The sequence below is a fragment of the Notolepis coatsorum genome (assembly GCF_963971535.1).
Source record: "Notolepis coatsorum genome assembly, chromosome: 14".
Taxonomy (NCBI): Eukaryota; Metazoa; Chordata; class Actinopteri; order Aulopiformes; family Paralepididae; genus Notolepis; species Notolepis coatsorum.
This window is the reverse complement of record NC_140178.1, coordinates 109,652,610-109,669,833: the sequence shown is the minus strand read 5'-3', so window position 1 is coordinate 109,669,833 and position 17,224 is coordinate 109,652,610. Positions and strand designations below refer to the sequence as shown.

The window sequence follows — 17,224 nt, the reverse complement described above, 5'->3', positions numbered from 1 at the left end:
CTTCTCTTCCCCTGTGGGCTCCAGGTTAAGGCCTTCTCTTCCCCTGTGGGCTCCAGGTTAAGGCCTTCTCTCCCCCTGTGGGCTCCAGGTTAAGGCCTGCCTGGTTGTGTTGGAGGATGGTTCTCTTCCCCTGTGGGCTCCAGGTTAAGGCCTGCCTGGTTGTGTTGGAGGATGGTTCTCTTCCCCTGTGGGCTCCAGGTTAAGGCCTGCCTGGTTGTGTTGGAGGATGGTTCTCTCTCCCCCTGTGGGCTCCAGGTTAAGGCCTGCCTGGTTGTGTTGGAGGATGGTTCTCTCCCCCTGTGGGCATAGGCGCCCACTTAATGGAGCAGAAGATGCGGGTGCTCTAGGACTATTGAACTTGGGGGAGCAAGCTTGTCTTTTTGCTCCCTCACTTTTTGATCATATCATATGATATAAATATCCCCCCCCAATTTATAAATCTTATCGAACCATAACTACGTAATTTCAATCAAATTAATAATACGCAATGACACTTAATAGCAAGTTTTTAAGTTTCCAAAGATTGTGTGACCCCCCACTTTAATGGTTTGATCCAGTGCCCACGGGCGTTTGTCGGCATGACGTATACGACATGTTGGGGGAGGCGGCTTTTTCGAACCTTTTTCGAAATTCAGGCTGGATATTGGATAACATTGTGACTCGTGAGGATTATTCTTCGGCGTTTACATTAAAATGGAGCAAATCATCACGTAAGTCGAACACTGTGACTGTATACTAAATGCGCAAACAGATTGAAACTGAATATTTCTCATATGGTGAGCCTCGGCGCTGAACCGAGTGAATCCAGAGATACGGGATGGTGCGCACTGCGCAGGCGCTGTGATCACCCAACGACGGAAATAATGCCGCTTTGAGCAGTTTATAAAAAAAATATAAAAAATATTTATTAGCAACGCCGAGCTTTCAAACCATCCCGTATCTCTGTGCGAACCCCTCGTGCAACTGTGAGCACCTTTGTAATGTCTCTGTGATACTTGTATAACGAACGGTTCGGCCAGAACCAGTCCTTCATGGTAAATCTAGGTTGGTTTCCCATTGAGGAGCAAGTGACTGTGGATTCACTCGGTGCAGCACAGACCCTGATGTAAACAAGACAAACGTCTTTCTCTGGTCTGCATCCCCTTAACAATTGTGTGTATTGAGCCGTACTGTATTTTACCCATTCTGCAATCTGTTAAATAAAGTTTTCATTCATTCAGCCGCCGCGCTCACTGGGGCTATTGATAGCGTCAATTAGTTGTTGTTGTTACTTGTTGTTGGTGCGGCGGATGTGAACGGGGCTGGAGGGGCTTTGGGAGGATGGGAAAGTTATTATTATTATTATTATTATAATAGTAATTGGCTATCATACGTGCCTAGCTAGCGTTAGCTAAAAGAGCCCTCGCAGTGAAGTTATTATAGCTATCATACTGCAATATAAACTGAGTTTTATAGTGAAAAGAGCAGCTTTATTTTGGTCAAGATTGAAGGCTCTATATTGCAGGAAATTGCACATACAGGTGTTCATTAAATGTAAAAAAATCTGCCGTGGAGGGGGTCGTGCCGGACCCCCTCCAAACCACCCCTTGCAAAAAAAAAAAAAAAAAATTAAAAAAAAAAAAGAATAAAAAAAATACTTGCACCCCCACTTTCAACTATAACTAGGCGGCCATGCCTGTGGGTTCCAGGTTAAGGCCTGCCTGGTTGTGTTGGAGGATGGTTCTCTCTCCCCCTGTGGGTTCCAGGTTAAGGCCTGCCTGGTTGTGTTGGAGGATGGTTCTCTCTCCCCCTGTGGGCTCCAGGTTAAGGCCTGCCTGGTTGTGTTGGAGGATGGTTCTCTCTTCCCCTGTGGGCTCCAGGTTAAGGCCTGCCTGGTTGTGTTGGAGGATGGTTCTCTCTCCCCCTGTGGGCTCCAGGTTAAGGCCTGCCTGGTTGTGTTGGAGGATGGTTCTCTCTTCCCCTGTGGGCTCCAGGTTAAGGCCTGCCTGGTTGTGTTGGAGGATGGTTCTCTCTCCCCCTGTGGGCTCCAGGTTAAGGCCTGCCTGGTTGTGTTGGAGGATGGTTCTCTCTTCCCCTGTGGGCTCCAGGTTAAGGCCTGCCTGGTTGTGTTGGAGGATGGTTCTCTCTCCCCCTGTGGGCTCCAGGTTAAGGCCTGCCTGGTTGTGTTGGAGGATGGTTCTCTCTTCCCCTGTGGGCTCCAGGTTAAGGCCTTCTCTTCCCCTGTGGGCTCCAGGTTAAGGCCTTCTCTTCCCCTGTGGGCTCCAGGTTAAGGCCTTCTCTCCCCCTGTGGGCTCCAGGTTAAGGCCTGCCTGGTTGTGTTGGAGGATGGTTCTCTCTCCCCCTGTGGGCTCCAGGTTAAGGCCTGCCTGGTTGTGTTGGAGGATGGTTCTCTCTCCCCCTGTGGGCTCCAGGTTAAGGCCTGCCTGGTTGTGTTGGAGGATGGTTCTCTCTCCCCCTGTGGGCTCCAGGTTAAGGCCTGCCTGGTTGTGTTGGAGGATGGTTCTCTCTTCCCCTGTGGGCTCCAGGTTAAGGCCTGCCTGGTTGTGTTGGAGGGTGGTTCTCTCTTCCCCTGTGGGCTCCAGGTTAAGGCCTTCTCTCCCCCTGTGGGCTCCAGGTTAAGGCCTGCCTGGTTGTGTTGGAGGATGTTCTCTCAGGGTGTGTCACTCACACACAACAGTAGATTATTGTTTAAGCATTTTTGGTTAAAATAAAATGATACGTAATTTTTTTTACGATTAATTGCGAATAGTTTCATGTTGAGCTATAGATTGTGGATGAATAATACACACAGAAAGGTGCACCATGCAAATGTTTATGCTTTTATTTGTTTTAAACGAGACGATTTCTAAATGTGTCCGTTGGAAATACATTGCAATTTCAAGCGAGGTGGACCGCGTGGGAAACAACAATGGCGTTAACCACTACACCTCCCTGTGACGCCCGGAGGTCCCCCAGGGGATCAATAGAGGAATATCTCATCTCATCTTCTATTATATATGTGCGAGCAAGCTTGGACGTTGTCGCGGCTGGTAAACATAACTCCATGACATAAAGGCGTTCTTGTGCGGGCCTCTCCGTGGCTTTACACTAAGTGGTTACGCTCTAGATGCATGATCACTCCGGATGCACAGGCGACACAATAACAACGGCCTTACATAACCGTCATCAAAGAGAAGCCGCCTGGTCTCGGTCCTCGCTCCACAACGGTGGAACGGACAATCTTTCGCCGTCGACTAAAAAACACAATTCAATCAATATCTGAAATGAAAAAAAACTGGAGATACTCTGTATTGTATATTGTATATATATGTATATTGACCTACTTTTTTACTTCTTAATTCTTTTTTTTACTTACTTTCTTTTTACTCTATAGCACACTCTGAGAGGCTCATACATTTTTTTGTCTACTTTTTCTCCCATTTCTTTTCTATTTTTCTCCCATCCCAATTTTCGTATTGTCCAATTCTACCCTCCCCTGTCTCGAACGTTGCTAGACTATGCCTCCCACAAGCCGGCTGCAATGTGGACCAAGCCTTGCATCACGTGTCCCCTCCGGTACTCGAGGAGGCAACCATCGCATCTTTTCACCTGAACAGCGCGATCTCTCAGCGGCGAGGGTCTGCGTCGGAGGGACACGTTGCTTCCCGATTCTGCTGCGCAGGCGCACCAACCGACCTGTAGGAGTCGCTGTCCACAACGTCCGATCCCCACCCACCAGCTTCCCACCCCCTAATACTGCCAATTGTATTAGTATGAACGACCAGCCAAGCTGGTAGCAACGCCGAGAGCTGGGCTCGAACCCAGCATCTCCTGCGTTAGTGGCGAGCGCCTTGCCCACTGCGCCACTTAGCCGCCAGAAACAAGCATTTCCTTATAAAGTATTCCGTATTTTGTTCTGACAAATAATAAACAAACGTGAACTTAAAACGTGGACCCGTACCTGTCGAAGATGCTGAAGTTGAAGCGGAAGCCCAGGCAGCGGATCACGCGGTCGTACGGCCGCCGCAGGGAGAAGTTGTCGTTGTGGTAAACGGGCAGGTTGGCCGCCGACACCCGGGAGCCGTTCCTCCCCCCCCCGCCCCCCCCCTGCTGCTCGTCCAGGAGCTCAGCCAGAGTCAGGTACAGCTGGCCTTGCTGCTTCCTCTTCCTCTTCTTCCCCTTCCTCTTGCCGTCCCGGCGCCTCTTCTTGGTCCTCCTCCGCTCGCCCTCGTCCCCTCGCCGCACGATGGCGATGTCGCCCAGGCCGCCCTCCACCAGGCCGTCCAGGGACTTCAGCTGGTAGGTGTCCAGCAGCTCGTCGTTCACGGCCCTGAGGGGGGACAGTAGTGCAGGGGTCCCACGGACCATTCAAGGACTTTCAATGACTTTTCAAGGACTTTTCCAAGCACTATTTTTCATTTTAAAAAGGGCATTTAACCACCTTCTGTCGTGTGGCAGTGAAAGGGTTAACCGGCTGTCGTGTGGCAGTGAAAGGGTTAACCGGCTGTCGTGTGGCAGTGAAAGGGTTAACCTTCTGTGTGTCGCCGCAGTGAAAGGGTTAACCATTTTGGTAGTGTGGCAGTGAAAGGGTTAAAAGGATACAATTCACTTTTAAATGCCGTTTTTTTTTTTTTTTTTTTTTTTATCAAATATTTATGGCTTAAAAACTATTTCTGGCAATTAGTTACACTTAATAAAAAAAAATTAAAATCTTGATTCATAACTATTTTATCATGGATGAACAAAACTTTCAATGCAAATCGTTGATTTTAATTTCAAGGACTTTTTAAGCACCTTGTTAAATTCCAGGGCTTGACTTTTTTTGGTAAACAATCAAGCACTTTAAGCACTTCAAGGACCTTGTGCGAACCTTGAGATTTGTCAGTTTGACGCTGGAAGGCTTGTAAGAGCAACGACTTCTAGAAGGAGAATTATACATCAAATATAACGTAGGAGGGACATGTAGATCTGGCATAGGAATACAAATAGCAATAACTAAGCCGTTAAGTCTTTACACTTACATTTAGTCATTTAGCTGAAGCTTTTATCCAAAGCAATTTACAGCAGGAAGGGAAGCTAAGGGTCAGTGACATTGTTCTTCAAACAGCGTCGAACTTCAGTGCTACACTAGTGCACAGTAGTATAAACATACTAGCACAGTAGGTAGTAGCAGGGGTGCAGTCGTAATATCAGAACTGCCTGTACGCCGTTTAAATGACGCCACGCGCGCATACATGTTCCCTCGCGTGCGCGCAGAACAGATGATCATTATGCATAAATAGTAGGAAACATGTTTGTATAGGAAATTACTCGTTTTAGTTTAGTTTTTGTAAATATTGCCTTGAAATAGAGAAGCTGAAAAAGGGAGCAGGATGTAGCCTTCAATATGTAAAGAAATTATATTGTCAACAGATATGGTTGAAAAACAAACAATGTTTTAAATGTAATTGTAGATACAATATTGTAGTTACAATTTCTTTAGTTGAATTAACTTAAACTAGAAAAGTAAATACAAACTAAATTAACAATGTAACTTACAGTTTACAGTTTCCTTCTGAAGCACAACGAAATGTCTCATACTTCCAGTCGGGACCATTTGGTTCCACAGCTCAAGCAAAACCCCCACCAATTGGTACAGGGCTTGTATTTTGGTTTTGCACTTCTCTTTCTTTGTTATGCTATTGGTATCCTATTATTATGCAAAGACTAGGTGATAGATAAGTGTCGGTACTTGGCGCACGGCGCGACGAGTCGAGTGAAAGTTGTGAACGCATTTTTGTGTGCGCACGCGTGCACATCCGTGCGCATACTTCTGCTCAGAAAACTGCTGGGTCGGCGTGGTACCACCACTGCACCACTGGGTAGTAGTATAGACATATTATTATCATAGTATGTATACGCATATTAGCATAGTAGGTAGTAGTATAGACATATTATTATCATAGTATGTATACGCATATTAGCATAGTAGGTAGTAGTATAGACATATTTTTATCATAGTATGTATACGCATATTAGCATAGTAGGTAGTAGTATACAGGGTATCTGCAGGTTTAGCCCAGTCAGATTTAAGGCTTTTTAAGACTTTTTAATGCCACTCAGAATTAAATTTAATACCAATTTCACGATAACAAAATGGCAAAAATCATGGGTACTCTCAGTACTCATTCAAGGGTACTACGACTATGCCTGCACCTCATGGTACCAAAGCACCTCAAAGGCACTAAAAACAAGATTACAAACATCACAAAACAAACTGGTCAGACTACTGCTTAACCTCACTCCTAAAACCCACTTTACCCCTGCCCACATTCAAAACCGCTCTTAAAGAGCACCTACGGGAGACTGCAATTCGAAACTGGCCACCGTAAATGTCCAACCCCCCCCCCCCCCCCCCTAAATGTACAGTCTCATCCCCAACATATATGTATAATATTTTCTGTTAGGATCTCTGGGTAACAGTACTGTATATTATTTGCATATCGTATATGTCACAAATGTAACAGTACTACAGTATAACCTGTATGTCATGTATGTCCCTATGCCATAAATGTCATGATGTCATGTATGTTTTTACTGTATTTATTTCTGTATATTTTATTTCATTTTTATTCTATTTTACTCTACTCTTATCCTAGGCAACTTGATTGATTTGTGTTATTATTCTAATTCGTGACCTGTCCTGTCTAAATGTTTAAATGTTGAGCGATTTGCAGTGTCAAATTTCCCACGGGATAATAAAAGTATTTCTATTCTATCTATTCTATGTTGTGTATGTCAATATGAATTGAAAATGGGGGACCCTGATGTAAACAAGACAAACGTCTTTCTCTGGTCTGCATCCCCTTATTATTGTGTGTATTGAGCTGTACTGTATTGTACACATTCTGTTAAATAAAGTTTTCATTCATCCAGTTGTTTTGTTTTTGTGGTTTGGTTGAATGAATACTTTATTTAACAGATTTCAGAATGGGTACAATACAGTACAGCTCAATACACACAATAATAAGGGGATGCAGACCAGAGAAAGACGTTTGTCTTGTTTACATCAGGGTCCCTCATTTTCAATTCATAGTGACATTTATGACATGCACAACATACATGACATCATGACATTTATGGCATAGGGACATACATGTATATATTACTGTTACATTTGTGACATATATGATATGCAAATATACAGTACTGTTACCCATAGATCCTAACATATATATATATATATATATATATATATATATATATATATATATATATATATATATATACATATGATGGGGAGGAGATGTACATTAGGAGGGGGTAGGTGGGTGGTAAAAAATAACATGGGGTGGGGTGAAGCTCTCACTCTCATCAACACAAACGTGTCCTTGCCCTTGTTTACATCCGTGAAGAGATTTTTTGGATGCAAGAAGCCAATCCAAACCTGGCTATGTAGGACGTTTTATCTTTTCCACACGTGAATGTTTTAGCGACTTCAGAGTCAGGGAACATCGCTTGAAACACCTCTCCTAGTCCCTCATTTCCATTGTAGGACTGATGCTTTGCGACCGTATTTAGAACCCACAGTACCTCAGCTTCTAGGGTTGGCGTGGAGCCGAACGTTACCCGGACAGGTGCAGATGTAATTGGTGGTAGACCTACCTGTCCCTCAGCAGTTGATGTGGACGGCGTCGAAAAGAAATTTGATATTGAAGTTGTCTGCAGGCGGGTTTTTGTAGAGGTAACATGCTTAGCGCTGTGCATGTGTGACTCGACTGCTTTTATTCCCATCGTTCCCAGTTTAAAATCCTTTTTGCAGAGTTTGCAGCGGGCCTCGTACATGTCTTTCACTGGGACCAACCACGGTGCAAACAGAGGGTTTTCGAGCCAGTTCTCATTAAATTTGCACTTTCCCATGTTAAATTAACGAGTGCAAATAAATACAAATCAATTAAACTAAACTAAACGTCAGCGTTATCGCTACGGCTTGAATAACGTGTTACCTATGCTCCGGTGTTCTGAAATAGCTCCCGACGGCGACACACATTAAGGACCACATTAAGGTTCCGCCCCACTGCGTACCGTTTGCGTGAAAGAAAAAAAAAAAGCCTGATTTATCTCCCGTTAATAGTTTCCCCCCAGATTTCACAATGAAACATAAGATGACATGGCATGTTTTTAAGACCTCCGGAAGTCGGATTTAAGACATTTTAAGACAAATTAAGGCCTTAATAGTTGATAGTTGAATTTAAGACTTTTTAAGACTTTTTAAGGTCCCGCGGACACCCTGAGTATAGACATATTATCATAGTATGTATATAAGCATATTAGCATAGTAGGTAGTAGTATAGACATATTATTATCATAGTAGAGACAGTGGCTCTGGAGGTAGAGCCGTCGTCTGAGTCGTCTGTATCTGAAGGTTCCTGGTTTGACTCCGGCTCCTCACTGCTCCCCTTAACCCCCCGACTGCTCCCCTTAACCCCCCGACTGCTCCCCTTAACCCCCCGACTGCTCCCCTTAACCCCCTAAGTGCTCCCCTTAACCCCCCGACTGCTCCCCTTAACCCCCCGACTGCTCCCCTTAACCCCCCGACTGCTCCCCTTAACCCCCTGACTGCTCCCCTTAACCCCCTGACTGCTCCCCTTAACCCCCCGACTGCTCCCCTTAACCCCCCGACTGCTCCCCTTAACCCCCCGACTGCTCCCCTTAACCCCCTAAGTGCTCCCCTTAACCCCCCGACTGCTCCCCTTAACCCCCCGACTGCTCCCCTTAACCCCCCGACTGCTCCCCTTAACCCCCCGACTGCTCCCCTTAACCCCCCGACTGCTCCCCTTAACCCCCTGACTGCTCCCCTTAACCCCCTGACTGCTCCCCTTAACCCCTAAGTGCTCCCTTAACCCCTGAGTGCTCCCCAACCCCCTGAGTGCTCCCCTTAACCCCTGAGTGCTCCCCTTAACCCCCTGAGTGCTCCCTTAACCCTGGTGTCCCCTTAACCCCTGAGTGCTCCCCTACCCAGGGCTCCCCTTAACCCCTGAGTGCTCCCCTTAACCCCCCGACTGCTCCCGAGGAGCGGTCCTGCATTCCACGGTCTCCCCTTAACCCCCTGAGTGCTCCCCTTAACCCCCCGACTGCTCCCCGAGGAGCGGGTCGGCACCTTCCACGGTCTCGTCCACTACGGTACATGATAGTAAAAGACTGTGACGTCTTTCAGTACCTGAGATCTCCGACGTAATGCGTCTGCCAGGCCAGGCGGACCGGACTGGGGCTGTAGAGGTGGATCCGGCTGGCCGTGCCCAAGAAGCTCTGGGCCGTCTCGAAGGCGGAGTTCCCTTTGCCCAGAATCAGTATGGCCTGGTCCTTGTAGTCTTCTGGGTCCACAGAGATGGACTCGTAGCCCTCCACCAGGTCAGAACCAACAAACTGGACCTTCTGAGGATCCCACAACCCTGTCGACACCAGGAGGACACTTGGATGGAGGGAGGGAGGGAGGGAGGGAGGGAGGGAGGGAGGGAGAGGGAGAGAGATAAAGAAAGAGAGAAAGCGTGAGAGAGAGAGAGAAAGAGATTTTTTTTTTTTATATATTTATTCTCACCACATACGGTATATATCTATCCACACCGGTCTGTATTTACCTGCCACAACAATCCTTTTACATATCTGTAGATACTAGATATACAGTACATATCCTTCTCTTACTAGTTACGCTGCTGGCCAGTATGACTAACTACCATACTATCTTTACACCTGTATCACTGTACATATTATACTACAACTCAGTGTACACACATCTGATAGCACTCATTTGTATATTTCATACCCACCTGTACATTGTATAGCTGCTGCACTTTACTGCTACATTTGCACTCTGGTTGGATGCCAAACTTATTTTTGTTGTACTGTACTTCAAGTTTCAAGTTTCTTTATTAGTTGACATGCAAAGATACAGAATACCTTCACATGGAATGCTTTTTTCTGTTATGCTCCTATGAGGATCATAGGACGCTTGGATCATACACATACAGCTCATTACAGTAATATTCCACAATTATTACATTTTAGATAGTAATAATGGTACAGAGCCTTGAGACAAACATATGCATATTCACCACCGCAAACAGACTGGCAGCCGTCATAGGCAGCGCCATTTACGGAAGGAGGGGGGAGTGGGTTGGGGTTGTTACAGGGCTGTAGGGGGGGGGGGGGGGGGGAGTGGGAGGGGGGTGGAAGGTGGGGGGGGAGTGCACAAGCCAAGTCCTGGGTGGGGGAGGTCTCCCTCACACGAGGCAGCCAACTAGGGATTGGGGTTGTGGGACGCCGCTCGCCACTCTTATCTCCCAGAGAGCCTTCGACTCCAGAGCTCTCGGTTTGACCTTGGTCCAAGAATTTGTTTTGGCTGACTGACTGGCACAATTTATCCCAGCCACGTCCCTTTAAATTTGATTTGAATAGAGTGGAATATAACTCTATTGATTTGAGTGGAGTGAGTTTTAACAACTCCGTCCAAATGACTGAATGCATTATTAGTCCAAGTGTCCAAGTGTCTTATCAGTTCACTTGTGCTGTATGATGACAATACATTTGAATCTAATCTAATCTAATGGTTGGGTCTCTCTCTCTCTCTCTCTCTCTCTCTCTCTCTCTCTAGTATGGTCCGAGCTAAATACCTGCATGTGTAGTCCAGCCCGCGCTGGTCGGTCAGCATGTAACTAGTATGGTCCGAGCTAAATACCTGCATGTGTAGTCCAGCCCGCGCTGGTCGGTCAGCATGTAACTAGTATGGTCCGAGCTAAATACCTGCATGTGTAGTCCAGATCGCGCTGGTCGGTCAGGATGTAACTAGTATGGTCCGAGCTAAATACCTGCATGTGTAGTCCAGCCCGCAACGTAACTAACTAGTACCCTGAGAGAGGGAACTGCGCCGTGAGTGGGAGGTTCGAAGGGTAAAAGTGGGTATCAAACAGGAGGGAAGACTGTCAAGTTTTAAACTGTGGATACCAAACAGAGAAGGTAAAGACGACTTAAACAGTAATCCAGAACAATTGTATTGCACTGTAAAAAAACGGATGCACTTTATGTGCTCATTTTATGTCTATTGTATTCTACTATTTTATTGCACTGCACTATTGCACTATTTTACTCTGTCTATTCTATCTTACTTTATTATTGTCTATTTAAAACTGAATCAAACCATAAACAAGGTTGCCTGTTGGGATGTTAGATCCTAATGTGAAAAACTGTGATTTTATATGCAGTGTTTCCCATTAATTACCTAGACTGTGCCAATATTTTTTTAAATATAAAGTTTGCCAATAGGGATGTATCAGTAGTATTGGCAGTGGTAGTAGTCGTAATAGTAATCCAGTATATATATTTTTTCCCTAAAAAATAAACCAGTTCAACACAGGTAACCACTTTTGCTTCATTTCTTTGATGGCTCAAATGTCTGCTCAGTGGTTCCCAGCCTCTCCTCTCAAATGGGGGACCCTGATGGAAACAAGACAAACGTCTTTCTCAGGTCTGCATCCCCTTAACAATTGTATGTATTGAGCCGTACTGTATTGTACCCATTCTGCAATCTGTTAAATAAAGTTTTCATTCATTCATTCATTCACTCGAGGCACCCCAGCCGCTCCATGTATTTCTTAGGCCATGTCCCCACGTATCTGGATCTTTTGCCAAACTAATATTCTCAGGCTCTGTTTAAAAAGTAACCCTCAGGCGTCCCAGTGGCGAACCACATAGCGCGCTCAGCCGCGACACGGGCGACCCGGGTTCGGTTCCCGAATCCGTCGTTATTTCCCGAATGTCTTCCCCCCACTCTGTCTCCCATTTCTCCTCCGTCTCTCCCTACTGGACTGCCCAGTAGTAATAAAGCGATAAAACGCCAAAAAAAAAAAAAAGGGTAATCCTCGTCCACACGACAGTGTTAAAAAAAAAAAACTCTATCCAGACACAAACACATAAACGCATATAAATTGCTCCAACAAGCATGCGGGCCAGTAGGTGGCGATAAGCGATATCCCAAATACCATAGTGGTACGAGCGGTCAGGGCGACTGAGAAACTATAGGAATTGTCCATTGGTTCCCCCAGCCCACTTTACCATTCCTAGCATTTCCATTGGCTATATTGACATACATAGATGATAAATAGATAGATATAGCGGAGGATTATGCAGTCCAGAGGAAACAACCAATCTAGATATGTCACGATTCAATGCTTCACGCCTGCGCACTGGGCGACGGAGAGATACAATGTCAATGTTGAGATCACAATCTCCGGATTCTGAAACTAAATATGGCGAGTGCTTATCACAAACTATATATATACTAATTACAACAAGACGTTCATTAATTGCATTGTACTGTTCACGCGTGATGCCAACATCCTCAACTATCCGCAACATCAGAGAGCATCAGGTGCAGACGCTCTTCTGTCCCGAGTCTATTAACTACATTTAGAATGCAATTTGGCTTTTAACTGAAGCCGGGCGCAAAACTAGACATGTTTAGCAAAACATCAAACATCTTTGCAACAGTTTGTGATAATGCCTCGCCTTATTTTGTCTCGGAATCACGATATTGTGATCTCAAGGTCTCAACATTGACATTGTATGATATCTCTCGAGGAATAAGCGGACGAAAAAAACGTGACTCGCCACTTAAATAAATCAAAAGCGAATATTTAACAACCTCAAAAACGTTCGAGACGCGGTTTATATTAACTTAATAAATAAACAAAAACGTAAAATCTACTTATGTAAACGAAAATGTCCAGTATAACTAAATAACAGATACATCCCTATTACACGCAAGTCTGATGGCCGGATCTGTCGGCACTGGAGTATACAGTAGCTGTTACATCTAGACATTTATGAATGATATACAAGATATACATATATACAGTACTGCTTAAGAGGCAGAGATCAATAAGAGAAAAGATATACATTCGAGGGGGAAGAAACTACATGCTATTTCTGTCTGTCATTTCAGCACCGCAGGCGCTGTCCATCTTATTACCTCCGTGCCCCTCAGGCTACGGGCACCTATTGTATTGCCATAGATAGAACAACAGTCTGAGCATGCGTAGTGAGCTGTGGCGTCATCGTTTATCTAGACTAGACTATGCTGCACGGATCCACTGAGCGGATATTTTGGAAATCTCCGTTTATGTTTCCGAAAACACCATTTACGTGTGGATGGAAGGCCCAATCGTGGAATAAAATGTGCGTTTGGCAAAAGATCCAGATACGTGGGGACATGGCCTTAAATTCCACCACCAGCACACCTGATTCAACTAATAAAGGGCTAGTTAAGTTGAATCAGGTGTGCTGGTGGTGGAATTTAACAAATACATTGAACGGCTGGGGTGCTTCGAGGAGAGGATTGGGAAGCACTAGTCTAGTCGATTTTGTGTTTTGAGCACAAAGTTCATCATAGATATAGCCTCTTTATGTGATGCATTTAACTTTAAAATGTACAAAAAAATGTAAAGTTCCAGGCGGGGCATGCCCCCGAACCCCCCTATACGGGCCGAGGTTCACCCACCACAGTCTCACAAAATCCTGTGGGAAACACTGTATATGTCTGCACTTTATGTGCTCATTTTATGCCTCGTCTTTTTTTCTGTTGTGAAGCACTTTGAACTGCAGTTTCTGTATGAAAGGTGCTATGCAAATAACGTTTATTATTATTATTATTAGTATGGTCTGAGCTAAATACCTGCATGTGTAGTCGAGCCCGCGCTGGTCGGTCAGGACGTAACTCCGGCCTCCAGGGGGCGACGACTGCAAAGCCCTCACCCTCCCGACGTCCACGCCGTACCGGACCCTCAGCCCCAGCTCCTCGGCGAACATGGACAGGTAGCGGGGGTAGGCGTCGGCCGCCGGGTAGAGCTCCCGGCTGATTCGCCGCAGCAGCAGGTCCGGCCTGTCACTCAGGAGGGAGTTCCAGTCGTGGCGCAGGTTGAACTCTCGGTTCCGCCTCCCGGTGTAGATCTTGTTGATGCTGATGAGCTTCCTGTGCCTGGGATATCTTCGTTACACAGAGACGAGGAGGAAAGGATAACAACACGCGTGTCAGGAGTGACACGGAAAGTTTAAAGGTGCTATCAATCAATCAATCAATCAGATTTATTCATAGAGCACATTTAATCATGACACATGTCAACCAAAGTGCTGTACAGAGGGTAAATACTAGTGCAGTCAATAGATAAACCTCTTTCTTATATCCGAACAAGCAAATATACTGCTGAAAGTTCAGAACATTGAAGATTTTTCACTCCATAGATTAATTTATTTTAATGCTTTAAATAATTTAAATTAATCTCATTAAAGCATTAATTTTGACAGCCCTAGTAAATACACATTAGATACATCTAGACAACAATCACATCTCAGATATAGCTAGCTAAAGATAACATTTTCATGTAGAGTACTCTTTTTTTTTCTTTTCTTTTTATAATACATCCACAGAGCTTTTAGAAAGGTGTGGAATAAAGGTTTTGCTTATCCTCCCCCAAAAAGATTGATTAATGAATTTATCTTTTAAAAAAGCTTCTGGCAGGTGGGATACAGGGTAGGGTCACCTACAAATATCCAGTTCGTTTTTATAGTGTAAAGTTTGGCTACTTGAGAGAGAGAGAGAGAGAGAGAGAGAGAGAGAGAGAGAGAGAGAGAGAGAGAGAGAGAGAGAGAGAGAGAGAGAGAGAGAGAGAGAGAGAGAGAGAGAGAGAGAGAAAGAGAGAGAGAGAGAGACTCTTCACTACAACTCTAAAACGGTAACGCTGCATGGTCTACCCGCCAAAGTGGCTGGTAAGAGTGGCAGAGTTACACGCCACTGCCGAATTCTACCCACATTTGAGGTGTAGGCGGTCTGACAGTAGTGTGAAGTCAGGGTGTAAAAAGTACCCAGAAATTATACTTAAGTGAAAGTATGGGTACCGTCTCAAAATCTTACTCAAGTAAAAGTCAGAGTATCTGGCTAAAAACAAAACTTTTTTCTGACTGTCTCTTCTTCTGATAGCAGGTGTTTAATCAAAGATCCCTGCTTTCTAGTCTTTGCACAAGGACCAATCAGCATGGGTATGGATGTGGTCAATTTCCACTGATGGGGATTTGATTGGCTGTTTTGAAATAAAGTGCAGCCGCAGGATTAATAACGTTAATGTTAGTTCGGCCAGAGAAACAAATATTCTAATTAAAATGGTTGGACTTGCGAGATTTGTACTTTGTACTTTGTAGGTCTGCATTTTAAATGTAAGGAGTAAAAAGTATGTTTTTTTTCTCTGAAATCTAATTGAGTAAAAGTACAAGTATACAAACCTAATAATACTTGAGTAAGAAAGTACAAATCCCCAAAAACAGTACTTAAGTATTGTAACAAAGTACAATTACTCAAGTACTTTACACCCCTGGAAGTCACCTACATGTTGAAGAAGCTGCCGGCGCCGGAGTTCCGCTCCAGGATCACGTAGTCTCTCTGGGCCTTGGCGAGGAAGTGGCCCATCTGCAGGCCCGCGGGCCCAGCGCCCAGGACACAGTAGTCATGGTGACGTGTGCTGTTGTTGTTGTTGTTGTTGTGGTGGTCGTCATGGGAGCAATGGACCAGGCCAATCACCAAGGAAACAAGGAGGAGAAGGGGAAGGCTGGAATCCATAACCTAGAGAGTAAAATATGTGACCTTATTCTTTTTGAGATTCTTTTGAGTGCACAAGCCAAGTCCTGGGTGGGGGAGGTAGGGACTAGGGATTGGGTGGGGAAGCCGCTCGCCACTCTTATCTCCCAGAGGCCTTCGACTCCAGCAGCTCCCCGTTTCGACCTTGGTCAGGAATTTGTTTTGGCTGACTGACTGGCCCATTTATCCCAGCCACGTCACTTTAAATTTGATTTGAATAGAGTGAAATATAACTCTATTGATTTGAGTGGAGTGAGTTTTAACAACTCCGTCCAAATGACTGAATGCATTATTAGTCCAAGTGTCCAAGTTCACTCTGAAGCACTGGTTATATATAATTATTATTATCATATATTTATCCACATCTGTCTGTACATACCTGCATAACCCTTGTTACATATCTTATACTATATCTATATCTGTACATATCCCTTACCTACTCTTACTACTAGTTATACCGCTAGCCAGTATGACGTACTACCCTAGTGTCTTTATACCTGTATCACTGTACATAATAATACTACAACTCATCTGAATGAATGAATGAAAACTTTATTTAACAGATTGCAGAATGGGTACAATACAGTACGGCTCAATACACACAATTGTTAAGGGGATGCAGACCAGAGAAAGACTTTCGTCTTGTTTACATCAGGGTCCCCCATTTTCAATTCATAGTGATCTGATTAGCACTATTACTCCGTAGTACTCATTCATATATTTTATACCCAGTTTAATCACCTGTACATTGTATATTACTATTGCATTTTACTGTTACATTTGCACTCCGGCTGGATGACTAAACTTATTTTCGTTGCACCTTGCGCTGTATGATGACAATACATTTTAAACGAATCTAATCCAATACGATCCACAAAAGTTTATGACGTCAAAGGACCCCCCCCCCCAGAACTGACCATAGAACAGCATGAATGAATGAATGAACACTTTATTTAACAGATTGCAGAATGGGTACAATACAGTACAGCTCAATACACACAACTGTTAAGGGGATGCAGTCATGCAGACCAGAGAAAGACTTTCGTCTTGTTTACATCAGGGTCCCCCCCATTTTCAATTCATAGTGGAAACAGATGAAAACATGACGGTCATGAACAGTGGGCCCAGGGTGATATGTGTTATGTGTAATAACATCCCCGTGCTCTCCATGCAACTCATACGCGACATTAATAATACTGGGTGTTATTATAGGCTGCAGGAGCGCCCTCCCCTGCTGGAACTAGACACACGTTCATAAAGACACTGTGAACAAAAACCTTTACCTTTTACTGTCGCCGAATCCGCTCTCACACACAATCCATGTAGCACCTGGCTGCAGGGTGAATCTGTCAAACAAGCTACATGTTGACAATGTGTTACATTTCATTATAACAGGTATGTAAACCCGTAGATATGTAAACACCTTCTCGACGCTCCACCACCGCTTCCTGAGTAGGGTCCAGCTGCACATAGATATAGATATAAACACTAGATGGCTCAAGGCGGAGTCTCCAGCGTAGTTCACGGGCGGCCATCTTGCTTCGGTAGACTATTAAAAAGACTACAAAAATACTCTTAACTCGCTGA

At 44.7% G+C, this 17,224-nt stretch overlaps 1 protein-coding gene across 1 annotated transcript in view; it reads right to left on the bottom strand.

Annotated features, from left to right (window-relative positions):
* Nucleotides 1-17,095, bottom strand: part of foxred2 (FAD-dependent oxidoreductase domain containing 2) — a 33,182-nt gene extending 16,087 nt beyond the window's left edge. Inside the window, exons 1-5 of the mRNA XM_084329884.1 lie at nt 16,921-17,095; nt 15,390-15,622; nt 13,685-13,996; nt 9,179-9,430; nt 3,941-4,309 (exon numbers count right to left, since the gene is read on the bottom strand). Coding sequence (XP_084186010.1) covers nt 3,941-4,309; nt 9,179-9,430; nt 13,685-13,996; nt 15,390-15,619 — 1,163 coding nt within the window. The 5' untranslated portion in view covers nt 15,620-15,622; nt 16,921-17,095. The remainder of the gene's footprint in view (nt 1-3,940; nt 4,310-9,178; nt 9,431-13,684; nt 13,997-15,389; nt 15,623-16,920) is intronic.
* Between the last annotated feature and the right edge of the window lie 129 nt (nt 17,096-17,224).